This window comes from Pangasianodon hypophthalmus, chromosome 20 (assembly GCF_027358585.1).
Source record: "Pangasianodon hypophthalmus isolate fPanHyp1 chromosome 20, fPanHyp1.pri, whole genome shotgun sequence".
Classification (NCBI taxonomy): Eukaryota; Metazoa; Chordata; class Actinopteri; order Siluriformes; family Pangasiidae; genus Pangasianodon; species Pangasianodon hypophthalmus.
The window spans coordinates 19,488,030-19,513,827 of record NC_069729.1 but is presented as its reverse complement, the minus strand read 5'-3'; the positions used below and the strand labels follow the sequence as shown (position 1 = coordinate 19,513,827).

Below are 25,798 nucleotides of genomic sequence, written 5' to 3'. Positions count from 1 at the left end.
GTTGTTCATATGCATAGTTTGGGATTTTTAGTTAGTAAATGTTTGTGTCATTTTTAGAAAAAGAAAACAAACAATCTAATTTTTCCCTACAGATTATTATATTATTTATGTAGTTTCAAACTGCGTGTTATTTTTTTTTCCATTTAAAAGAATCCTCCTGGAAAAAAGCTTCATTTATATACATTTGAAAAAAATAAAATAAAATAGAAGAGTTTTTAAACAATAAATTAAAATTTAATAAAGTAAAATAACCCATCCCCAAAGTTATTTATATAATTCAAAACAGAAATAAACTTATAACAACAAATAAAAGAAGCCAACCCACAAACCTGCCCAAAAATTATTTATATCATTTTACATTAAAATTAATGAAATTAAAACAAGAATAAACCAATTTAAAACAATAAAATATAATAATAAAAAAAAAAGAATCCATATCACACAATGATCACCATTAAATTCTCATAAGATCTTTATTTACATCAGTTTCACAGAAACATTCATTCTCTTTCTCTGTCGCTCTCTCTCCGGCCCAGCGCTCCCGTCTCCAAGCCTACTACAGTGAGATCCCAACATTCCTAACAATTCCTCAAATTCCCAGTCGAGCTGAAACGCGAGGACAGCCGTGAACTACCGGTGACATTATATACAAATAGAACGCCCCGATTGTACAAAACGAACAAAAGGGAAAGAAAAAAAAAAAAATCAACCTTGAACTCTTGATATCAGGAAAACGTGACGCTGGATGAAATGGTTAGCAACTGAAAGCGTATTAAAATCGTATGCTAACGAAGGATTCTCGCCAATCAATCATTCACCCGAGCTACTGGAAACGACAGCCTGAGAGAACTAAACTATCCAAATAAATAATCATTGAACATCGAAATAAAGGATATTTAAAAGACGTTTCCACTGGTACGTGCTTACCGAAGGACTGACAGGCGTGACTTGGTACGAAGAGACGATCGCAGAAACGTTTTAACAAACAAGGGAGCACCGATAAGGGAAATGTTCGTACAACATAATGAAAACACAGGTTGAGAAATGAAGAATATAAAAGTGGTTATTCTATAGTCTTATAGAACAGAGAATAAGTTTCACGTGCTATTAAAAGTACCGTGACGGAGCAGTTCTCAAATCAGTCCTCCTGAGTCACAAAGCTCAGGGATCGAAGGGGGGAAACGTGGACTGGTTCAAGAATCTCCCATGACACAAGAACGTCATAATAACGTCGTAATAACAATGATTTTGTTTTCATCGTTTATCGTAAATACTTTTCAGTCATCACTGATTGGACTTGCGCCTTTGACCATTATGTCTCTCCCATTCTTTTTTTTTTTTTTTTTTTTTTTTTTTTTTACAATAGGAAAATGTATTTCACTACCTTCTGAACAAACGTAAACACTTCGTAACTAAGTGGGGAAATAAATAGGACAGTTCTACGAACATGTGAAGACAGCGTAAAGATCCAAAATGCGGGGGAAAACAAAAACAAAAAACAGTTAAACTTTTAGAAATTTGTAAACACGTTCAAAACCAAACGCTGAAGACACTGAGCAGGACAGCAGGCGTTATCGCCACACTGAAGTGGTTAGCAATGAGAACGATGTTACCGTAGCAATCTCCAGCTTTTAAACCTAACGCAACACTGGCTACTCGGCTAATGTTACGGTTAAGCAAGGGTAATTTACGTAATTCAGCTACATAGCGCTAGAATGTCATGCGTGGTATTTAACGGGTGGAGAAAAAAAAAAATCATTATTTTAAAGACGCACAGGGAAACAAAGATTTTTAAGAATGCCATAGCTAGCATGGCATAGTGCAATAAAAAGTCTGGCTACAGTATTTTAAATAGTTGCATTGACGTGAGATTGGGAAAATGATGAACGAAATGTTCAGTGATGTGCGTGCGACTAAAGCTAGTAGCATCCGACCTCCGACACGGAAAAACCACAGAAAACACTGGAATTTCAACACGGAAATTCCTACTCGGGACGTCTTTAAAATCAATCAACGTTGCCAGGGTAGTAGGTTGAATCTATAATGCTGACCATAAAGTTCGCTGTTTAGTGATCATGAGATGATGCTATGATGTATTTACTTTCACAAATGTTAGCTAGCTCGCTTTCATGGATGCATCTATTTTTTTTTTTCCAGACTTTCCAAGTCAAGTCAAACGCAGCAAAAAATCTAGAATTAAAATCTAGCTAGTATCTAGGAAAATATATGCAAAATCTGAGTGGAAATGAATAAGGTAAGAAATCTTTGCAAGTTCACTTCATGTCCATCGTCAGGGCCGTCTACGAACCGTCTACGAACAAAGCTGCAGTTGGAAATTTTAACAGAGACAAATAAAATATAAAGTCCCTTTGTTTTTGCTTCTGGGCAATAAATGTAGGAGCCATGACGAAATGTCTCAAATATCACTCACGTAAAAGGTCACAATAAAATAAACCAGACTGAATGTGAAAATGCGTGGCATGGCAGTTAGCGCTGAGCTTTCTGTTAATAAAGCGAAGAAGAAAATTCACTGAGGGGGTTAAACAGGACGTCCCAGATCTGATGTCCATCATGTGAGACACTTTTTTTTTTTTTTTCTTTTTCCACTTGGGTTGCTTTTTTGACACTTAATCAACCTGAAGGACAGTGCTTTGAGGAGGGAGAAAAAAAACAAAACAAAAAAAAAACAAGGATTTCTCATTGATTATTCACTCAAGGAGAGATTCTGCACCACGTATTTTCACTATAACTCTATAGTGCCTCTATGTTCCTTAGACATTTTGGGATTCCAGAAAGTTCCACAAGGAAATAACAAGTTGAACGTAACACTCTGAACAAATACATACATACATACATACATTTCAAAGCTATGGGTACAAACTCTCCCTTTTCGAAAAGAAAAAAAGAAAAAAAGTGCAATCCATCATCCTCGTTCCTATTCCTGAAAGTGTCTCGTAAAAGTCTTCGAGAACACGGGGTCCATTTTCAGTCATCTGTAGAGTCTTTTCTCTTTAATGCATCATCTAAGGTTATGATTGCCTTACGCAAAAAAAAAAAAAAAAAGAAAGAAAGAAAAAAAAAACAATTAGGAAGATGGACGATATATAAAAGGGAAAAAAAAAAAAAGTTTGATAACGCAGTCAGAGCCCTTCCTCTTCTGTACTCGTCTCCTGTCTCGATCAGAGTTCGTACTCGGGGGAGGGGCGCGAGCGACGTCAGTCCAGAAGGTGCTTTCGAGAGCCCATGCGCGAGCGGTTCGAGCGCCGAATGTCAAATTTGGAGTCTTTGCACCGCTGGCAGGTGTACGTCTCCGGGACGTTGGACTTGCGGATTTTGGCGCAGGACAGGTGAATCCAGGTGTTGCACTGGTTGCATTCGATCATCGCCCTGCCGGCGAAGGGCTTCATACAGAAACACGTCACCAGGTCCCACGAGTCGTCGTCTGTAATCGGAGAACGGAGTCAGGATGTGACCAAAATAAGGCATGTAATGACACCATAGCGACCGTGTAAATTGTGAAGTGTTTCAAAAACACTTTTTAACACAACTACAACTTTAACGCAACAAAAGCGATTTAATAAAGGCTTAAATACACAGTTAAAGGTGCAGTTCGTATTCTGTAAAAGTGTTTCTAGACCTTCATCATCATATACATCTTACTTTACTTTAGAAACTTTAGAAAACAGTAATCTGCAATATCATGCGCTTCATCTCTTTTCTCCATTTCAGGATTTTCTTTCCATTTTTCTGGCCCTGAAATGAGCTCTGAATTACTCCCGTCCCTCAAAAGGCAAAAGACTAGTTTCAGTTTTGGGGAAGGGGAAAATTTATCAATGTAGCAATTAATTGCTAGCGCAGTTCAGCTCGAAAACAACTCGGGGGTTTAAAAGTTACACGCTGCTCCTTTAAATTTAAAATAATTTTTTAAATGTAAAAATATTATAAATATTATAATATAAATATTAGAATAAGCATACAAATATTTAACACTGAAAGGAGAATTTCTTAAAATCTGTAAATATTTTAAAAGGTACAGAATTTTAGCATCAAATCACCAGCTTCCAGTTAGTTTGCAATTATTAAAAGAAAATATTAAAAATATAATGAAAAGTATATTGAGAAACGTATATCGAGGCATAATATATCACAGTATCAATATTACATCATCATGTCGCCCAGCACCAGCAGCTACATCATGGCATTTTTATTTTTTTAAGTCAAAGTTTAAGGTTATGCTAAAGGCTTTTTTTTTTTTTCCTTCTCGAGTCAGCGTTCACAGGGGATTTTATTCAGGACCCTGTGAAGACCACTGACAATTTCAGTGAGGCTCGATTCCTGCACACACTCTGATGGAAAGCATTTGATTCTTAAAAAGAAATCAAAATGTTGTAAACCCTCGCTTTAAGTAATTACGCTCCACACACGAATGTCTGTGAACTTGCCTGAATCGACCATGATGTCCTCGTCGTCGGCGGATCCGTCTTCGTCGCGGAACACCACCTGCTTTCCCTGGCGTATCACCGTTCTAGTGCCGGGGAATCCCTCCATCTTCAAGACCACGGCTTCTCCCTCAGGCAGCGCCAGCCTCTCCCTGCTCGCGCCTCTGGACTCCGTTCCCGAGCTGGCCGAGGAATCCCAGCACGCCCGCTCGGCCTCCGGTTCCTTTTTACAGCCTACGGTGCTGTGAGAGCCTGAACCGAGCGGAGAGCTGGTGCCGGGGTGAGCGGAGCGCTCGGCGTACGAAGGCGGCGTAGAGATGCTGATGTAATCCTCCGGTTCCTCCTTGACGGTGCAACCGAAAGCAGAAATCTCCGCTCTGGTGCCGGAGGGAAATGGCGGGAAAGATCCAGAATCGTCGGACTTGCTGTTCTCCATCTGCTTCTTTTTCTTCTTCTTCATTTTATCGGTTTTCTTGCGTCCTTCGAGGAGGAAGCCCGTCGATTTGGGCCGCTTGTGGAGCTCTGGCTCGTCGTTCGCGGGCCTCTTGAAGCCGCTGAAGCTCTTGCGGCTTTTGTGCGGAGGCTGATCGGGAGAGGGAAGGCCATCGCTGTCGGCTGTGCTACCCGTGCTGTTGGGAGGACTCGAGCTGCTCCTGAGCGGCGCCTCCTGCAAGAACGGAGGAGGTTTCATAAAAACACTTGTTCAGGTACATGTACAGAACCGAACAACCTGTCTCGGGGTGAAAGCCGGTTTTAGATCGTGTAATACCAGCGCTCTTGCGCTCTTACGCTCTTAATCTTACTCAAATTCTATACCAATGCATGCAGTAACATTAGGATTATTCGGATTATGTTTATTAGGGAAAATTACTACACTCTGGTTCGTACAGAAAAAAGTGTGCTTGCACTAATAAGGATATATTTTATTTTTTTTGCCAATTAACATGTTTTATTTACATTTCACCATCGCTACTTGCGTATCTGTAGCTATCCTGTGAGTTTGATGTCATCTTGTGCCTTCCTCCTACTGGTTCATTTTTAGACGAGCGTCGTAGCAGCACTCACACTTTTGTTCGTCACTGGATTACGACACTGTGATCGGATTATAATTGGATTATGTCGATTATGTCTACAAATGTGAGAGCAGGTCATGCTATGCATCCTAAGACCACGATCTAAACCTGAACGACCAAAGAATTTTTTTACAATGTGTGATTTCTGCCAGAATGAAAATCGTACAGTGTAAACCCAGCTTAAGACAAACAGAAACTTTAGCATAATTAACAAAATACGAGACAGAAACTGCTGGGAATCAGGATAAACAGCTAACAAATGAAAGCTTTGGACGTACAATTTCATATTTTATATATTATATATTTTTACAAATCTGTTCGGGCTTTTTTTTTTTATAAATCTGTTTCACGTTTTCTTTTCCATAAACAACAGAGAGACTGAAACCTTAAGTATCAGCCAATATCGAGACACATCAGATATGTTCTTTAAAAACTACTAAGTTTTACAATTATATTTTTAAAAATATTTTTGAAAGCAACTCACTTGGGGAAAAAAAAAGGGATAAAATACAACATAGCTAAAAAAAAAAAAAAAAAAAACATGACTAACAAAACCACAGCTTTGTGCTTTTTTTTTTTTTTTTTTTTTTTTTTAATTCAGTTAAACTTTTTCACTTACACTGTAAATATAATAAAACACAATAAAGTATAAAATAACAAAATATAATTTTTAAAAAATCAACCCTAACAATATGTCTCTTTATATTTAATAATTTCCAGCTCCAAATCCAATCTTTTCCATTTGTTACAGGATCAGATTAAATTCACTCTTTTTCCTGATATCTGATCCACCTTTCTTTCTTTCTTTTTTTTGCTGGTATCGGCCCGTTGCTGATCCTGGGTTTCGGATCGGCGCCATCTCTGATTACAGACTACCAGTTTACATTATGTATACAACTTCATAAAATAAAAGAAAACAGCCACATAATGTTCGGTGATGTTCATTATATAATTCTTTGACTTGTGTGTGACATTTAATTTAACTTATTGTATTTTATATTTTGTGTGTGTACGTGTTGTATCTTGCTACTGACCATGCTGCAGTAATACAAGAATTTCCCTCATGGGATCAATAAAGTCTATCTATCCATCAGCATGCAGTTTTCATCTCTCTGCTCATGTGGTGGTTATAAGGCATTATGACTCGTCACAAACAGGAGTTTAAAAACCTGTGGAACATGATAAAAGCCTTTTTTCCCCTCCACATGACGTGCTGCAGCTCTGGAACTGAAACACATCCGTCTTGCAAAGATGCAGGAACTCTCAACACTCTTGCCGACATTTCATGCTGCTTTGACACTGCTTTAACTGACATTTGTAGGACGAGAATAAATTGCAAAATGTGCTTAACCACGTAAAACCCGCATGATTATGACAACGAGAAGAAGAAGAAAAAAAAAAAAAAAAACGCTCGAGTGGTTATGACGATTATGAATAACTCTGAGCAACAACAGAAGAAATGAATCTTCATTCTACGCCACGCAAACGCGATTCACTGCTGAAACCTTCACGTAATGACAAGGTTCGTTTCTTTAGAAATGCTCGGCTATGATGTAAAGTCGCGGAACTTTATTAATCATAATTTTGTGCTTGAAATCTTGGAATAAATGACTTTTGAGGAAGTGAGGAATGACACTCACCCTGCGTTTACGCCAGCAAGAGAAATATCAGTGTTTCTCTCTTGTGGACGTGGCCTGGCCAATTTTTTATTTTTTTTTTTCTTTCCCCCCCAGCTCTGCTTAGATACAGTTATCACTATATCACTATATGCAGCTTCTAAAGCTAACGAATTAACCACAAATTAAACAACGCAATAATCAGTGTAAAAACGGGTTGCACACTCACCAGAGATGCCAACGATCTCTGCTACTTCCTTCCAGCTTTTTTTCTTCACAACGTCTCTATACGCATTTCATGAGGTCGTACATATCAAACTAACGTCGCATGTCAAACTAATTGCATGGAGGAAAATAAAGTTGCGAGCGGGGAATTAAAGAAAAGTCGGACCCCACGCGCCATAGGATTGATCCCAGGAATTGTTTGTTCTCGTGTCGTACCTAATTTGCATAGAATTAAAGAAGAAAAAAAAAATCCCAGTTTAAATGCCGTTTGTCGGCAGTCAGTGACACACATCTGGTCCTCTAACCGTGCTGAGAGTCGGGGAAAGAAACGGTTAACTGTACACCATAAACAACAGGTGCAGGACTTCTGTCTCGGTCTCACATGCATGAAATTAGATTTGTGCCAAAAGTATTGAATGTAACTTCTCAGGAAACGAACAAAAATATACAACGAGAAAGAAGAAAAACACTCTGAAACTAAACAATGAACTCGGTGGCAAAAATGTAACATGGTCTTCAAATGAAACAACATTCTTTGTTAACAGTTTTTTAAGCTTCTGTTTTGCTAATCATGGTTAATGAACGCGCTGCCAAGGTTTTCGTTTACGCTCTGCAAGTTTACGTTCGCCATTCTGGCACAAACCTCTCGTGTGGGCGGGGCTTAACAGCGATTTACCCTCATTGGTTAGTGAGATTTGGATCGACAAATTGAGATTTGGATGCAAGTAGAGACTTCAGTGATGCGAATTTTGGCGAGCGTTCTGGATGTGGTTTTCTGTATAGTTATAGTGTTCGTACTTTGTAGTGGAAATTACTTCCTTCCTTCCTTAGTTAGTTAGTATATTAGATCGTAATTAATATTTGAGGATTGGTTAGTCTCATACGACTATTTTTTCAGGATTTTTTCAAGACTTCCAGGTCAGGAAGCTGTCAATCCAAATCGCTGTTAAGCCCCACCCACATGAGAGGTTTGTGCATCGCGTAAACGCAAACTTTGATTAACTTTGACTCAAACCATGAAAACTGTTAACAAAGAACGTTGTTTCATTTGAAGACCATGTTACATTTTTGCCACTGAGTTCATTGTTTTCAGTTACAGTGTTTAGAGTGTTTTTCTTCTCTCATTGTATATTTTCGTTTCTTGAAAAGTTACGTTCAATACTTTTGGCACAAATTTAATTTCACACACACACGCACATGCAGTTTTTAAACAGAACACACTACTCACCTCCTGTGGATATGGAATATAACCTGCATAGGCCAAGACGAATGTGCAAAACTTGTTGAAATCTTCTACTGTCCTTTTCCTTTTGTACGTTGGACTGTAACCCTGCAATCAAGACATAATTTATAATCATACAATTAGACAGTTAGAGAAGCGTCCGATCGAGATGATACATGCCGTATTTTTCCAGGCGTGTGACATGGCCACGACAGGAAGCACCAGAGCACAACTTGTCCTAAAACTCATCGCCGTCAGAAGTCTCTCATATTAAAAAAAAAAAAAAAAGAAAGAAAGAAAGAGAAAAAAAACGTGCAGCTGAGAGTCTCTCGGTTACTGTGAGGCGCTCAGGAACAGATCAGCCCTGGGGAACCGCCAACACTCTGAGGGTTGGCATCGATATCAGATCAAAAATTGAGGGGGAAAGAGAGAGAGAGAGAGAGAGAGAGAGAGAGAGAGAAAAGAAAAGAAGAAGAAAAAAAGATTGCTACACCCTGATCAACGTGACGAGAAAAATCCTGCCTGAAATTCAGAATGGAACAAGGCTACTAAAATCAACTTGAAATGTTTGTTTCACATATTTATTCATTTATTTATTTAAGAAGATTTTACTGTAGTTATACTGTAACAGACTGGACAAATGAACGCGTATAACGCACTTGGATGGATTCTGTCGAAAAGTAAACGCAGGATGGACAGCAGGAGGACACGAGCTAATACGTTATTCTGATTAAAGAGCCGTTTCTGACATAAATAAATTTTGCTTACATACGGAACACACTCAGTGCTGTGCTGTAAAAGAAAAATAATCAACAACAGGGTGGTGTGATGAAGCTAACGAGTTAACATTTCTGTTCTGAAGCTGACTCTTTTCCTATAACAGCACATCCTGAGGTTTTATTCACTCCTCTTGTACCACAGCGATTTACTGACGATTATATATTTTATTTACGAACACCACGTCGTAGTTTTTTTTTTTTTTTTACTGTTTATAGTTACATTTAAATGTTGTGTCACCAAGTCAGTAAAAAAATCATTTTAAAAACGCTGACACTTTAGAGTCCTTCCATAAATGTCAAATAAACGTCTCCTTACAGAAAAACTTCACCATATCAACAATCACACAAGTCTCCATGAACGCCCTGTTACTATAGCAACGATAACGTATTAGAACGAGTGTGATTTGAAGCTCCACTACTGCTACTACTAAAGACTATAAAACCACTCTGACCAATCAGATTCGAGAATTCAACAGCGCTGCGTCGTACGTGTGAGATATCGCGAGATTTGAGCAGCAGTGAGCTACAGCGAGCTAACGGGATTATCGGCAACTTTTTTTTTCCCCCCTTCTTCTTCCCAAAACATTCAGTTTAGACGCAGAAACATAAAAAGTTCAAAGTTCAACATCCGAAAACCATAAAGACACTTTAATGTTCCTGCAAAACAAATTGATTTCCAAAAATGATGCGCTGTTTTGTGTATTTTGACCACTTTGCAAAAAAATTAAATAAATAAAACGGTGTCCTTTGCTAATACCGACCACCTGTCACATTAGCAAAGCGAGAATGCAGCGTTATAATGATGACACGGCTTTATTTCAGACTTTTTATCCACAAAAACATTATCTAAAACCGATTAAAATATGTTTGTTAAAATATACTTCATTATATGCATCAAATAAGCGATGCTAGTTCTCGCTAAACCGCAGCACTGACTGAGAGACAACTAGCATACAGCACAACACTAATTAATATATAAATGTAAATATAAATAACACTTTCTCTCGTTTGCTACGTTTCTAAAAAACACACACTATGTCAATATTTACTACATGTGAAAGCTTTAAGAGTTTTCGAAATTAATGAAAAAGAAGTGACGCTAGCTGGCTAGTCATAAAAAACGGGTGATGTTTGTTGTTTATTTGTTATGCTAGCAAGACTCACACTAAACTAACACTTCGGCTGATTTACAAACTAAAACAAAAACAAAACATACACATATAACTGACATATTGTTACCGAAATTTACACTCTGACTGAAACAAGTACAAGTCGTGACACTTTCGTGAAAACATTTTTTTAAATCGTCTTTCTTTAGCTAGCTCCATTCAACAGTGACTAGCATTCCAAAAAAACAAAACTAGCAAGATGGAACTATTAACGCTTTTTCTTAAAAAAAAAAAAAAGTAAATCAACAACACCTGTGTATTGGGTTAATTCTCGACTAATTAACTACACAGACAGCAAGTGAACATGTTTAACAAATAAGTTTTGAGCATTTTAAACACACAAGCAGTTTTTTTCTTGCTAGTTACTACACACAGCTAGCAAGCTAGCAAACTTCTTAGCTGGGCAGAGTTAAGAAAATAATAATAATTTTTAAAAGACACACACACGATATTATTTTCACAATGATATTTATGCTTAGAAAGATTAAAATGTTTAAAACTATGCGTTTAAGTTGAATAAATATATGTCGTACCTGTGAGTCAAACGCGGATGTTTTAACGTCGGAGTTGTCCATTTCTATGAAGTGGAGTGAAAATAAGTGGAAATTTCGAGGCAGAATTCGAGTCACTGCAAAGTTTAAAACACAATAAAACATGTTAGGAGCTGATTAAGTTATTTTTTAACATTATATTTAAAAAAAAACATGTCAGGAGAGTGTTAATGTAAGTCAAATGCAGACATGTACACAGCTAATCAGGCTAGTTTGCAGAATTATACATGATATCTGTTTGTTTTTTTGCTTAGATATCTGTGTCTCATCTGTTATAATGCTTATTATTATAACTATAACAATATTTATAAATATTATTATTATTTTATTACTAATATCAAGGCTGTTTGTTAACTAGCCAGAGACGTAAATTCAGCCATGTTTGCTAACCTGTGTGTTGCTGTGTCACACGGTTATTGTCATATTAATATTAAAGATGATTAATGCATATCTAACTCGAATTGTTCATAATATTTAGAGTCATAATTTGTCGAAAGCCAGCTTATTAACTTTATCCAGCTGTCCACATCGAACTAGAACTAGCTAATGCTAAAGCTAATGCCGCTGACAGCTATCGGTAAACAGCTGATATTTGTTGTTGTTGTTGTTTATGTTGACACTGCGTTTGTGCAATCGTTATGCTTCTCAGTTGTGTGCAGTAACACTGTTAATAATTAAAAAAAAGCAGCTATAAACAAGACCTCAAGTGTAAGCTAGCATGATTAACCTGACTAGCCGTCTAACTACTTTTCGAGTTACAGTGCAGTAAAAGTTCAATTCCTGCTAAATAAAGCTGACGTTTGTACCTCAGATCGACGACCCAAGCGATGACAGGGATCGGAATCGACAGCACGAAGGGTGTAAATCCCCAAATTTACGTGAATTTACAGGTAACGGGTCTGATGTGACAGTGAAGTGGCACTAAAACAAGCGCAAAGCTTCAAAAAAGCTAGAAAACCTCCCCCGAGCACAGCGGCCAGGCTGCGTCTTCACCGGGTGCGTTCGAGCGCATCCACACTGCACACGGCTCTGCGCAGGATGCGCAGGACGCGCCTTAAAAATAAAACTCCAACAGCTCTACAGGGAAGAAATATCAGCGAGTCCCATAAGTAAGGAATAAAGTACACCATATTGCCAAAAGTATGTGGACACCTCACTATCACACCCATATACACATTCTGAACATCCCATTCCAGATTTATTCCCCCTCTGTGTTTGCTCTTATAATAAGCTCCACTCTTGTGCGAAGTCTTTCCACTAGATGTTGGAGCGTGGCTGTGGGGATTTGTGTTCATTCAGCTACAGGAGCATTAGTGAGATCAGACGCTGATGTTGGGATGTCGAGGAGGTCTGGGGTTCAGTCGGTGTTCCAGTTCATCCCAAAGGTGTTCAGTGGGGTTGAGGTCAGGGCTCTGTGCAGGACACTCGAGTTCTTCCACTCCAACCTTCACATATCATGTCTTTCTGGAGCTCACTTTGTGCACAGGGGCATCGTCATGCTGGAACAGGTCTGGGACTCTTAGTTCCAGTGAAGGGAGATTGTAACACCACAGCGTATAAAGACGTTATATACAATTGTATTCTTCTAAATTTGTGGCAACATTTTGGGGAAGGACCACATATGGGTGTGATGGTCAGGTGTCCACATACTTTTGGACATATAGTGTACTTGGGGGGTGTGCTGTTATGAGAAAGTAATCCACGACAGGACGCTGTGATGCAGCCTGATGCAAAACTGTTACCACCCTGAAGTGTTTTATTCCTCTTATACCACAGCAATTTGCCACCAATTCCAGTTTTAATTGATTTATCTACATGTCATGCTGTTTATCTGTTTATAGTTACATTTAATGTTGTGGAATGTCCACAAGATAAGTTACTTCGTGTTATTGCTTATGTTATAGCAGCTTTAAACTAACTAATTCTGTGGTTTGTTCACCAGCCTCTCTTTTTTTCTCTCTCTCAAAACGATATGCTGGTGAAGGAACGACTTTTTACTATAATGTAAGTGAGAACAGGAACTAAATTGTTTCACAGCAGTTCCACAACATTAAATGTAGATATAAACAGATAAAAAGTATGATGTGTCATTCATTAATAAATAAAAATGTAATCAATGGTAAATTGCTGTGGTATAAGAGGAATAAAACATGCACTTTTATAGGAAGATAATCAAATCAGAGTTTGTAACAGTGACGCCGCTTCATCACTCCACTGCATCATTGATTATTTTACTACAACAACACGACACGGAGTGTTTTATCCTTTTCATAATTTGTCGTGAGCTGTTTCAACCTTGAAAAGAGAAAATAAATACATGTGCACAGACACAGTAGATGTTCATGTTTGGAAAAGTGGCTTTTTCTTCTGTCATATTGTTTTTAATTTGCAGCCTTGCATCACCGTCATGGCTGCTTTTAGATTTGAGGAGAAGTAGAAGAAGTAGAAGAGGATGAAGGACTCTTAATGGTGGTGTGTAGAGTTTAGCATTGCTATTGATTTCCTTTTTTCCTTGCTTCAGCTTTTCCCTCTGTATGTCCTCTTGCTGCTTAATGAACACCATTAATGCTGAGGTAGGGATTATTTGTGATGTGTCAACTACATGCACATGAAGATCGAGAGAGAGAGAGAGAGAGGGAGAGAGAGAGAGAGAGGGAGAGGATATGGAGGAGAAGCAGATCACGTGACATTGTGTTTCTGTTCAGCAGAGGCTGGTCTGTGTGCGTATGTGTGTGTGAGCTCATACAGACGGACACACTGGAGGACAGTTGCTGAGTCAGTGTGTGAGAAGACTCTTCCTCTGTTCTCTCCTCTCTGTGAGTAATTTGTTTATATCTTTATCTGTTTTTTGCTGTATACGTGTTATGCCTTTATTTGATGTCCTGCCATGTTCATGAACATGTTCATGCTCACGTCAAGGTCCATGTCCATGTCCAGGTTTTATATTACCACTCAGGAAGGGTTAGCAGGGCCGGCCGGCTAGTGAATCGAAGCACTTGAGGACGAAAACAAACACACAATGGCCATTTATTCACCGTGATCAGTTAACTGTAGTGTTTAACAAGTTAGGTCCTTTTCACACTTTAGGCTTTGATCCCTAATCCTCTTGAAAACAGTGGTCTGGGACTCATTTCAGTGGAACCCTGGGAATATCAACATCACTGCATGTAAAGTAACAGCACTGGTTTAACTTGTGATGTTACTTCATGTTTCAAGCTTCGAGATGATGGAGTTCTAGGGGCTAGTTCACACTAGAAGGTGAAAGATCGGTTGTGTCACTTCTAGTTCGTCTCTTGACGGTGTGCAGCTGTTTTTAGTTCTGACGAGAAGTGGTAGCTTCTATATATAGCTTCTAAAGCTGACTAGTTAAACACATATGCACTAATCAGTGAAACTGTGTGTTTGATTTACATTGCATGTCAGTGCTCAGCTTCATAGTGTTGGTAGATCGAGCTGTACTAGCTACACACACTCACCAGAGACACCAATGATCTCTGCTGCTTCCCAGAAAGTAAAATCTGGAAGTGTTTTTATATTTAAGTAGCTTCAAGTCAAAAGCTTAACTCAAACAGCTGATCAGTGCTGAGCTAAAGTTTTAAAAAAAAAAAGTATATGAAAATCTCATGCAGACCTGCATGTACAAAAGGGACATGTGTATGTGGGATGCAAGTGTGGGACTGACCCACAGTTTGGAAGTAATTCTGTGTAAAAGCAAAACAGAAATTATGACCTCCACCCCAAAAGAGCTCCGAATCGGTGCTGGGTGCCTACTAAAGTATGCAGGCCAAGTGTGAAAATGCTCGAAGAGAAAAAGAGAGAATGAGAGTGAGAGAGTCAAACAAATCAGATTAAACCAAATTACAATACAAATGAAACAAAACTACATCACTTATTGGGAAACCAAAATACAACAACAGAGTAAAATGCAATGCTATTTGGCCCTAAAAAGGCAATATACTATGACAAAATATCTGTACACTGTGACAGATAAAAAAAACTGAGAACCACCTGGACAAGGTACAGACTGAGTGGACACGAGCTAGTGATAGAAACAGGTAGACACAGGAAAACATGGCTCCCACAGGAAGAAAGGTTTTACCTACATTGCACCCAAAACACAACTGAGACAGAGCTGCACTTCCTAACAGAACACACAAGACACACACATATCTGAGAAAAATTCTACCACAAAATTAAACACACACCAAACGTGACGATCTGTGAGACAGTGGAAAACTCCCCTCCTACTAGGAGAAGATAAAGACTGCTGTATATTAGCAGAACAATACGTCTCTTCTGCCACAATATAAGGGACAGCGAGTGATCTGCCTCACCCTCGTGTCTCTTCTAATTGCTGTGATCGCTCTTCTTTATTATTATTGTTTTATATTTTTTCTTACCTTTATTAATAAATTCGCTTTTATTCTGTAATTTTACTCATTTTATCCTGCTTTTTTTCAATTATTCTGTATATAGTGCCTTCATATTTTCCTTAATTTATGTACATTGTTTGCACTATTTTTTGTTTTGTTTTGTTTATTTTAATCTATTAGTATTTTATTTTTATTTTGTTTTGTCTTTTTATTTTATTTCACCTGTTTTCCCTCTACCCTTCCTTTGTACCTGCTCTGGCAATACAAATGCACAATTATTTGTCATGCCAATAAAGCACATGAAAACTGAAACTGAAAACTGAGAGAGTGAGAGGGACAGAGATAGGGAGAGAGAGGGGGAGAGAGAGAAAGAGAGAGTGAGGGGGGGAGGGAGAGAGAGAGAGAGAGAGAGAGAGGGACAAAGATAGGGAGAGAGAGGGGGAGAGAGAGAAAGAGAGAGAGAGAGAGAGAGTGAGGGGGGAGGGAAAGGGGGGAGAGAGAGAGAGGGACAGAGAGAGGGACAGAGATAGGGAGAGAGAGGGGAGAGAGAGAAAGCGAGAGTGAGGGGGAGAGAGAGAAAGAGAGAGTGAGTGAGGGGGGAGGGAGAGAGAGAAAGAGAGAGTGAGAGGGACAGAGATCATCTGGCAGACTCCTGCAGTGCCAGGCCTTTTTTGTCTTTCAATATTACTGACTTTGTGATGCAGGAAAAAGAGTGTGGAGGACGGAGAAGTGCTGAGGTCTGATTGTAAACAGGAGACTTTAATTTATGCGTGCTCTTCCCCAGAGCTGTCTAGCTACGAATATCATTTCAGCTGGAAGATCAGCATAGCCCAATTTTCCTAAAATAAGAAAGAATGTGAAAAATTAAAAAGGAAAGAAACAATGAAAGAAAATTCTAAGTAAACAAATAAATGATCAAATATATCAATGCTACTTATGTTTTTTTAAACAATACACTGTCAGATATAACAACTGTTTCTACTAACCTTTTCCTAAACAAGAAAGAAAGAATTTACTAAATAAACAAACAAACAAACAAACAAATAAATAAATAATGCCAACTGTTTTTTAATAAAGCACTATTGACTATGGCCTAATTGTTGTTTCTTGTCATATTATATATTTCTATATGATTCATTTATTAAGCTGTTCTTAATGTTATTAATGAATATTAACAGTCCATTATTCAGCTTTGTGTCTTTGTTGTTTTTTTTGGCTTTGGCTTTCTGTCCTTCACTCAGCTGTTTAGTATATCTGATGACAGGGAATGTACAGAGTTTGTATTTCCATTTTAATCATATTAGTAGTTCAAACTGCATTAAATTAATTTCTGTGGAACATATTAGTACTTTATTATAGTACTATTTATTATAGTGTTGTCCAGTCTTTTTCACTGTTTGTTTTGTCTGCAGGTTACTCACAGGGACTTGGTAATTAATACAAAAAATGGCAAGAAATCTTCTCAAAAATCCAAATGGAGATGGTAATATATCAATATCTCTGTTGTGGTTCATAATGTCTAAGTACAGCTAAACAGATTTTCACATACTGAAATGGGTTGTGCGTTTTCTCCCGATGGCAGAGGGGCTGGAATTCTGGGAGTTGACGGAGAACGGTGGAAACGAGTGGTGCGTGGAGGACATGCCCGGAGACTGTGGACATGAGTTCAGCAACGAGGCTGTAACCAAATACTTCTGCACCTCCTTTGAGTGAGAGGGAGTTCAGTTCAGAGGATTTATAACATGTATAAGCTGTGTGTGTGTGCGTGTGTGTGTGTGTGTGTGAGTGTGTTAACACCTGTCGATGATCACTGTTTCAGAATGTGTCTTAAGAGTCAGGTGATTGATCTCCTGGAAGAAGACTACGCTCCTTATGACTTGGACAATCAGCCAGCTGTCACAGTTGAGGACTGGTAACACGACCAAAGTGCCCTGTTTTATCCACAAAGACTTCACCTGTGCACTACATCTTATATATTTGTATTTCTGAGTGTTAGAAGGTAGGCAGAGCTTTACACCTTGTTTTTTCTGTGTGTGTGTTTAGGTACTGTAGCCGAACAGACTGTGGCTGTATATACCAGCTATCCGTTTGTCTCCTGGATGAGAATAAGGAGGTTTTGCAGGAGTACAGGCCCGAGACGGTGACTCTCGACCCTGACATTGACGACTGCTCGTGGAGACAGGTACGAGATCCAAATCCACTTTCCTGTATTAGTATCATACGCTGCCTTCAAGCCGGTCAGGAAAACCAGTATTATGAGGTGAACACATCTGAATATTATATTTACAACTCAGCAACTTGTATTTTTTAATTGAGTGTCATAATTTTTAAAAAAATGAGCCCTGAATTTCTGAGTCGGGGGGCATGTCAATAACAAAAAGTCACGGCGGCTGCTGATATGAATGTGACGTCTAGAGCAGATGTTAAGATTTAAGTGGTAATTTTGCACTGTTCAGTAAAGGTAAATTAACTTCTTGTCATTTCTGATACAAAAAAATAAATAAAAACAAAACGTTTTCTCACGCTGTCCTTTTTTCTGAGCAAAAACGCTTCAACACTCAAAGTGCCATAACCTCACAACCTCTGAACTTGTACACATGAACTTCCAAGGAGGACTTGAATAACTACATAATTATTAAAATGGGTAAAAAAAAATCTGAACTAAAATAATCATTACAGTTATTTATCAGTACCACTCAGACAACTGAGGGCAATACACTTTTCCACTAAAAAATCACTCTCATGAGAATTTCTTTTATGTAGCTAATTTTTCTTAAATGTATCTATCAATATAATTGACATCCCTGCAAAACAATGAATTGATAATAAATCTTAACGCGAGTCAATTGAAAAATTGGTAAACAAACGAGGAACGAAAAATCAGACAGGTTTATACAGTATGAATGCATTTGCTCTAATGCGTTATCTTTTCTATAGTAACGGGTTAAAACATAGACAGTGGAGTTTTCTGTAAGGAGATGTTTATTGAACATTTATGAAAGGAGTCTCCAGTGTCAGTGCTTTGTAACAGTCAGAGGTAAAGCTGTAACGTTAATTTGTTAACTAATAGCTGCTAAGTGACATTCCACAACATTAAATGTAGCTATAAATGGCTAATAGTACAATATGTCATTTATTAATACATTAAAAAAAATGTAACTGCTGGCAAATTGCTGAGGAATAAAACACTCCAGGACGTGCTGTTATAGGAACTTCAGGGTGGTAACAGTAACTTGGCTTCATCACATCACCCCATCATTGATTGTTTTCTTATAACAGCGTGACACAGAGTGTTTTATTTCTCTCATGGGTATTTCACAGGTAAATATCACTCAGCGCATGTGTTATTTATTAAAGGCACCTATAACATGAGTTGTAGTATAAACGACAGAAAGTACAGTCCTAACTGAAATGATATTCAGCCTTACTGCAATGTACAGTGTGTATCACAGTGTCATGATGTCCTGAAAAGAATTTTCTCTTCACAGGTGACCCACACGTTTTGTGATTACGGCCCGGGTTTGCGCTTCATCTCTTTTGAGCACGGTGGAAAGGACACTAAATACTGGAACGGCTGGTTTGGAGTGAGAGTGACCGGGAGCTCCGTCACTATAGACCACTAAAAGTCCACGGCTGAGGCACACAGATCTGATAATAGCCTAACGATGATCTAGAGCAGTGGTTCTCAAAGTTGAAGTGAGAGTGTAAACCAGGCTTCCACATGATCCGATACAATAGGATACGGTTTCCATTCTTAAGGCAACAAGCCTAAATTTAACAATGTCACTGAATCTACTACAATCTGATACGATACTCTATGACAAAGTATCCTTTGACACATGACCAACTTTGTTCAGAATCTCAAGCTCAAATCCATGATCCTGAGATCAAGAGTCCTATGCTCTACCAACTGAACTAGCCGGGGTCCATAGTAATAAATAATTCTATTTATTTTATTTTTTCTATTTATAATCTTTTAGATAATACTTGATTTATGCTCATTAGGGTCCCTGGAGGACTAGTGGTTAGGCCACACACTCTCACCACCGTAGTAAGGGTTTGATTCCCGGCCAGGGAACCAACCCCAGTGCAACAGTACGCTCTCAGTGCCAGTCCCAATCCCGGATAAAATTGGGGAGGGTTCCATCAGGAAGGGCATCCAGTGTAAAAACTGTGTGGACCAATGATCTGCCGTGGCGACCCCTAATGGGAGTATCCAAAAGAGGAACAACAACTCTATGATCATTGATTTATCATTATGATTTATGATCATTGAACCTTTTCCATTGATGCAAGATCCAAATTGTCCGATCACTAGACCCCTTCCGTGAAGCATAGCCTGTGATTTTTTTTAAGATCATATAACACTTCAATAATCCCAGATGGGAAATTCTAGTGTTACAGCAGCAGGCAAGAGAAAATAGAGAATATAAGACACAAAAGACAATATAGCAGCAGAAGACTATTAATACAAGCTAAAATAATCAACTATGCAAAATGAGATGGAATATAACCAGATACACTTGTTAAAAAAGTTGTTCTTACAGTGGTGAAAATCACAACCATTATCAAAATATGTATTACTGAGTTTCTGTAGTTTGACTGTTCAGCTGAACTTCTAAATCTAAATGAAAATTGTAATGAAATTAAATAATGTGTAATGAGTTCTGTCAGTGGAAAGTTCACAAATAATAAGAATAAAAAAAAAGCTCCAATAAACAGCCAAAAATTAAACCTGTTATTAAAGTGGTCCCTGGCTGCAGAAAGTTTGAGAACCACTGATCTAGAGGTTATTTAGTTAAATTTATCTGAGTCGCTTGCTGTGCTTTTAGCATTCTGCACACACACACACACACACACACACACAGGACTGGGCTTTTATGTGAAGGTCAATCCTGCATAGAGCGTGAAGTGTGTATGCATTGTGTATTGTATAGACTGAGAGAAAAAGCCTTACTCTTATTACTGCTGCATGTGTGTATCTATTAACAGCTACCTCTACTCATCGGGTCATTTATTAATAATAAAACACTGTCTGCTAACACACACCAGTCAGACTGAAAAGCTCTTATACATAAACATACACTACATCGGTTCCTGACTGCTAGTAAAAGAAAATATGACCAAATAAAAATGTATGACACGTTTCCTGTTGGTGTGTGTCTAATATATCTAATCTTAAGTAAGGCCATTGTTTATCCTTACACACACACATTTTCAGACAGTAGAGCTGAGTGCAAAAGTTTTCACACCCTTAGGACAAGATTAATTTACTGTAACCGCTGAAGCATTTGGCGTATGACATTCCTTCTTTATCACAATCAATAAAATGATCATGTGCAAAAGTTAAAGATATCAGTTTATAGGTTTTCTGAAGATGAAACACTCCACCCAAAATGCAGCAGCTTCAGCTGTTCTTTCCTCTCGCTTTTTATGCTTTCTTTCAATGTCACATCATTTTTTTATCTCCTTTATTTGATTTGTTCCTTCTTTTCCTCCTTTCTTCTCTTTCTGTATATTTCCTTCTTTTTTGCTTACTTTCTTTCTCCAAATGTAACTTTTCATTTTTTCTTTCTCCCTAAATCCTTTCCTTCCTTTTGGTCTTTCTTTTTAAGCATTTATCTTGCCTTTTTCTTTCTCCTTTCCAGCATTTTTCATCCCTCCATCACTTTCAGTTCCATACAAGGAGATGTAAATCTAGTTTTGGATTTGTCATCTGGTTGCAGGACACACCCACATTTCCATTTCAACATCTAGAATTATTATTATTATTTTTTTGAGGTATGTAAAGAGTGAAATAGAGGATGTTAGAAACCATGAGGGGTGTGTAAACTTTTGCACTAAGCTATAAGTCCTGCCAGGAGAACAGTAACGCTGTCTTTTAACGGTAACGCGGTGGTTTATGCACCTCCTGGTGGTGAAGCAGTGGAACAGAGGCAAAGCAAAGCGAGCCAATGAAAACAGAGCTGAGGCCAAAGCTTCTGAGAGCGAGTTAAAGCTCTGATGACAGACGGACACGCAGCTGTTTCCTCCTCACAGCTGCACGCATGCGTTATGAAGACATGTCTTTCCATCTGACAGCTGAATACATCAAGCAAGTGAAAGTGAGAGGAGGACGTACAGCGTTTATACACAAACTCCACACGTTTGCATGAATGAAATAAAATGAGTCTGCCTGATAACAGGTAAAATCTCGTTCAGAATATTACTTCTTGTTAAAAAAATGTATTTATTAAATAACATCAGTGGTAATCGGTGAAACGTCAAAACTCTGTGACACACGAATGAAACACAAGTGAGAGCCATGGCACAGCCAGAACCTTGTCCATGCTGTCTTCCATGCAGTCTCTGTAAACTGACGAAAACCTTTAATACAACAAATCAACACTGGAAATAACTGTACTTAAAAAAAACTAAGACATGTAACAGGTTGAAAAGTAGCACCAATATTTAACATTCTGCATTTCCTCCATGTCGCTTCTATCACTTCTCACACTAAACAGAGATTCAGTGCGGAATCAATTGATACCTTTTCGCTTTGGGACTGACCCATAACATTAGTATAAATACTGCTAATGTAATGATCATCGACTGAACGCACTGCCCTCATGCAGCATACACTCACTGTCCACTTTAATAGGAACACCTGTACACCTGCTCATTTAGGCAACTATCCAAACTAGCCAATCATGTGGCAGCAGCACAGTGCATAAAATCATACAGATACAGGTTAAGAGCTTCAGTTTATGTTCACATCAAACATCAGAATAAAAAAGTATGACCTCTGTGACTTTAACCGTGGCATGGATGTTGGTGCCAGATGGGCTGGTTTGAGTATTTCAGAAACTGCTGATCTCCTCGGATTTTCACACTCAACAGTCTCTAGAGATTACAGAGAATGGTGCAAAAAACAAAAAACATCCAGTGTGCGTAGGAATCTCCGGGCTGAAACACCTGGTTTATGAGCGAGATCAGAGGAGAATGACCAGACCGGTTTGAGCTGACAGGAAGTCTACTGTAACTTATATAATCACTCTTTACAACATCAGAACATCATTCTGATGTTTGATATGATCATTAACTGAAGCTCTTGATGTGTAGCTGCATGATTTTATGCACTGTACTGCTGCCTCATGAATGGCTGTTTGAATAACTGAATATAAGACTCTGCACATGAGGAGTGTGGTGTGGAAGATGCTGTAGGGTTGCAGTTCATCAGTCGGTTTTGCTTTTAAACACGTCTTCATTCTGGTTGCGACTGCATCTGCTTGCAAAACGCCTCAAACTGCTGCTGTTCGAGCTCCGTCATGACTTTGTTCAGGGCATAGATCTGTAACGGGATTGCAAAAGAAAAATAAAATGTTTTTGAGAAATGTTAATGCAGCACACATCTGAACATTAGTGTGAATTTTCTCAAAATGTAACTGTTTCGGGATGTTCACTGATGTGAGGGTGAGTATGTGTGGATCAGTAAGGGGTCTGAAATATTCAAGCGACAAATTTCTGCTCTTGAACATGAATAATCGTCTGAACATAAGATGACGTCACTTCGACCACGCGCTTACAGATTGCTACAATATTCAGAGCACCGTATTGACAATAGAAAATAAATAAATAAATGGAATCAAGACAGTGCTCATTTTCTTGACTAAAACTAAGACAAAAATTATTTTGACATACAAACTTCTTTTTTGATGAAATTTAAACTCATTTACATTCAGTAAGTGCTTTATCTCGCTCAGAGCAATAACTGAATACTAAATTATCAAAATAACAGAGATGGCATGATACCACATTTTCTTTTCTGAGACTGATCCTGAAACCTTGAGGTTTTACCTGATACTGTTATTGTTTTTTATTTTTTATTTTAATTTTTTTACTGAAACACTTCGCAGTTAAATTCTTTCAAAGAAAAATCATTTACACTATAAATATATTAAGTTTAAAGTATAAATATAATAAAATCAGTCCTAACAAAGAATAAAACAGTCAAGTCTCTTTATGTAAACATTTCCAGTTCCAAAAATAAATTTCTTTTCCAAAACCAATTCCAATCTTTCTTTCTTTCTTTTTTTTTTTTTTCCAAATAAAATAAATACAGGCTCTGATATCTGATGTTTTCTCAAATGTCCAATCCATCTGATTTTTTGCTGATGTAACAATACTGGGTATGGGATTGGTTTCATCTCTACTAAATATTATAAAAACAAAAATTCACCTTTTTACTCAAAACAGACCACGCAAATGTCACGTCATGTCAATCAATGAATAAAACTCAGACAAAAGCAGTCAAAGGTAAAACACTTTTCGTTCTCCTCAAGGTCAAGTCAAATTAAAACCTTCATTAAAAAAACTGCATTGTTTTATTGCAAATAGATCTTCTTAAAAATTTATAATTTTTCTATTTTACCATTTTGTTCAATGCAAGTGCTCCGGGACTTAACGAGTGTCTGGAATCCTCCAGAAAAAAATCTGTTTCTCTAATTTACGTCACGCTTTTAAGGTTTTCATCTGACTCACCCTCGCACGAAGAAATGAATGAAGACACACTGCACGCTTTGTGCTCGAGGTCTGACTGCTAGATAAACTTTCTTCTCAGATGTGTGTGTGTGTATTCTAACATTTTGATGCTGTCACACTCCTGACTAGTCTGCTAAAGCAAGCTTTTCGACAATGCTTTGTGTAGTGACTGTTCTGTTCAGCTAATACAATAATGTTTATCTAGAACTGCATATCTAAGGGGTTCTCTGGGATCAGGGTTGGGAGCCTGTGTATTAATCTGCCTTGGGAAGTTTGAGGAGAATATGAGTAGTTTTGGTGGTTCTGTAAACTTCTTTTGTTTTTATTTATTTATTTTCTCGTATCATCAACGACAAGAAGTTTATTTAACTTGGCTCATAGAAAAGTACAAGTTCCCGAGTCGAATTACGAAATCACAGTGGCGTTCATGTGCGCTCGCCAAGTGCGTCATTGCAATATTAATGATAAGAGTTGAAGGCAGCATTAGAGTAACATTATTTTTTTAAAAAAAACTCACATAATTTTGTTACGAAGGAGCTGCTGCATATTAGAGACTCCATTTAGCCACAAATGGAGAAGGAGAAAGATTTTAATGGCAATGTGCATTTGTAAAGCAATCTGGCGTTCCGAAAACTCAGGAAATTACTTCATTTGTGTTTCTGGAAATTTAAAAAGAGCATCTGAGAGCAAGATTCATTGACTAAAACCTTTTAGTTTGGACTGCTGTAGATTTGTTAGCTGGATAAAATAACTGTTATGCATTTTCATCAAAAGAGTAAACCTGAATCAGGATTAAAATCAAAGCTGGATCTCTGAAGCAGAGTCGCGTCACCTCTGCTCTCTGTTTCTGCTTGAGCTCCTGCTGAGCAGATTTCTGTTTCGCTCTGTCCCCTCGTACAGACGTCTCCTTCTGTTTGGGTTTGTCTTTCCGGCTGGCAGCGTCCATTCTCTCAATGCCTGGGATTAGGAATTTCTGCTGGAGCAAACAGATCAGTCCAAGAGTTACACAAATACACTCTGAGTTTCCAGTTTATTATGTTCAACTTTATCAGATCAGACCTGTAACTGGACATTAATAATAAATTCCTCTGTGTACAGCAGGGAAATGTTAAAACTTCTAGTTATATACAGAGAAGATAAAAGAAATAAACTGCAATTATTTAGCTGAGTGGTTATTCTAACAGCTAATAATATTTATCAGCTGTTAGCTCGCTAGTTACTGACTACATTAGACAAACCTGTAACACAAAAACATTCCTCAGCTCTATAAAGAAAATTCTCTATTACAGTTCTGTGACAGATCTACAGCCATTAGCAAGCTAAGTTAGCAAGTTAGCAACACTGCCAATTTATATTCCGTTAACGACTTAATTCCCAAACCAATTCCTTCTTACTCACCAAAATATAAATACTATGAAGCGCAGTTTACAATAATAAATTAATAATAACAACTAAACAAATAAAAAAGTAGCACCGTTTGCTAACTTCCTGTTTTTTTTTCTTCGTTGGTGTCCAATTGCGATTGGAAACCAGCATTTACGGTGCAGCAGCGCCTCCAGGCGGACTGGAGGAGTGTAAAAATAAGAGTAGCAACACAGTTATTATCATTTCACTCATGATCACTCTTTGTCTATCTCTCTTTCTGTTTCTCTCAGTGTCTCCCTGTTCCCCCTTCTCTTTCTCTCTCTCGCTCTCTCTCTGCCTCCTCCTCTTCCTCTTTTTTCCTCCTCCTCTGCCTCACTCTGTGTGTGTCTCTCTTTCTCTCTCTCTCGCTCTGTGTTCTTTCTCTGTGTGTCTCTCTCTTTCTGTGTCTCTGTCTGTTTCTCTCTGT

At 38.1% G+C, this 25,798-nt stretch overlaps 3 protein-coding genes across 7 annotated transcripts; 1 reads left to right on the top strand and 2 right to left on the bottom strand.

Moving 5' to 3' along the window:
- Positions 1–448: 448 nt before the first annotated feature.
- Positions 449–12,039, bottom strand: phf13 (PHD finger protein 13). Its single transcript, XM_026932701.3, has 5 exons — positions 11,881–12,039; positions 11,057–11,151; positions 8,582–8,683; positions 4,443–5,106; positions 449–3,442 (listed from the first exon to the last, which is right to left on the bottom strand). The coding sequence occupies exons 2-5, from the start codon at positions 11,096–11,098 to the stop codon at positions 3,216–3,218; spliced, it is 1,035 nt and encodes a 344-aa protein (XP_026788502.3). The 5' UTR covers positions 11,099–11,151; positions 11,881–12,039; the 3' UTR covers positions 449–3,215.
- Positions 12,040–13,741: 1,702 nt separating this feature from the next.
- fbxo2 (F-box protein 2) lies at positions 13,742–20,595 on the top strand. Its single transcript, XM_026932702.3, has 6 exons — positions 13,742–13,890; positions 16,860–16,930; positions 17,030–17,156; positions 17,267–17,359; positions 17,491–17,629; positions 18,936–20,595. Exons 2-6 carry the CDS (start codon positions 16,894–16,896, stop codon positions 19,068–19,070), a joined length of 531 nt encoding a protein of 176 aa, XP_026788503.1. The 5' UTR covers positions 13,742–13,890; positions 16,860–16,893; the 3' UTR covers positions 19,071–20,595.
- A 1,061-nt stretch (positions 20,596–21,656) lies between these two features.
- Positions 21,657–25,571, bottom strand: svbp (small vasohibin binding protein). Of its 5 annotated transcripts, none has more exons than XM_026932871.3 (3): positions 25,442–25,571; positions 24,800–24,940; positions 21,657–22,777 (listed from the first exon to the last, which is right to left on the bottom strand). In XM_026932871.3, exons 2-3 carry the CDS (start codon positions 24,911–24,913, stop codon positions 22,691–22,693), a joined length of 201 nt encoding a protein of 66 aa, XP_026788672.1. In that variant the 5' UTR covers positions 24,914–24,940; positions 25,442–25,571; the 3' UTR covers positions 21,657–22,690. The 5 variants fall into 5 exon arrangements, with proteins under 5 accessions (XP_026788672.1, XP_026788670.1, XP_026788671.1 ...); XM_026932869.3 differs by having other exon boundaries at positions 24,800–24,943; positions 25,366–25,530; XM_026932870.3 differs by having other exon boundaries at positions 25,366–25,525.
- Positions 25,572–25,798: the final 227 nt, after the last annotated feature.

Bases quoted from the DNA above. Each gene is read 5' to 3' on its own strand.
- phf13 (XM_026932701.3), bottom strand. From the start codon at position 11,098: ATGGACAACTCCGACGTTAAAACATCCGCGTTTGACTCACAG. The intron at 5,107-8,581 runs GTGAGTAGTGTG...CCGTTCTTGCAG, and splicing joins ATATTCCATATCCACAGGAG to GAGGCGCCGCTCAGGAGCAG. The intron at 3,443-4,442 runs GCAAGTTCACAG...CTCCGATTACAG, and splicing joins GGACATCATGGTCGATTCAG to ACGACGACTCGTGGGACCTG.
- fbxo2 (XM_026932702.3), top strand. From the start codon at position 16,894: ATGGCAAGAAATCTTCTCAAAAATCCAAATGGAGATG. The intron at 16,931-17,029 runs GTAATATATCAA...TCCCGATGGCAG, and splicing joins CAAAAATCCAAATGGAGATG to AGGGGCTGGAATTCTGGGAG. The intron at 17,630-18,935 runs GTACGAGATCCA...TTCTCTTCACAG, and splicing joins ACGACTGCTCGTGGAGACAG to GTGACCCACACGTTTTGTGA.
- svbp (XM_026932871.3), bottom strand. From the start codon at position 24,913: ATGGACGCTGCCAGCCGGAAAGACAAACCCAAACAGAAGGAGACGTCT. The intron at 22,778-24,799 runs GTGACGCGACTC...ATCCCGTTACAG, and splicing joins AGCAGAAACAGAGAGCAGAG to ATCTATGCCCTGAACAAAGT.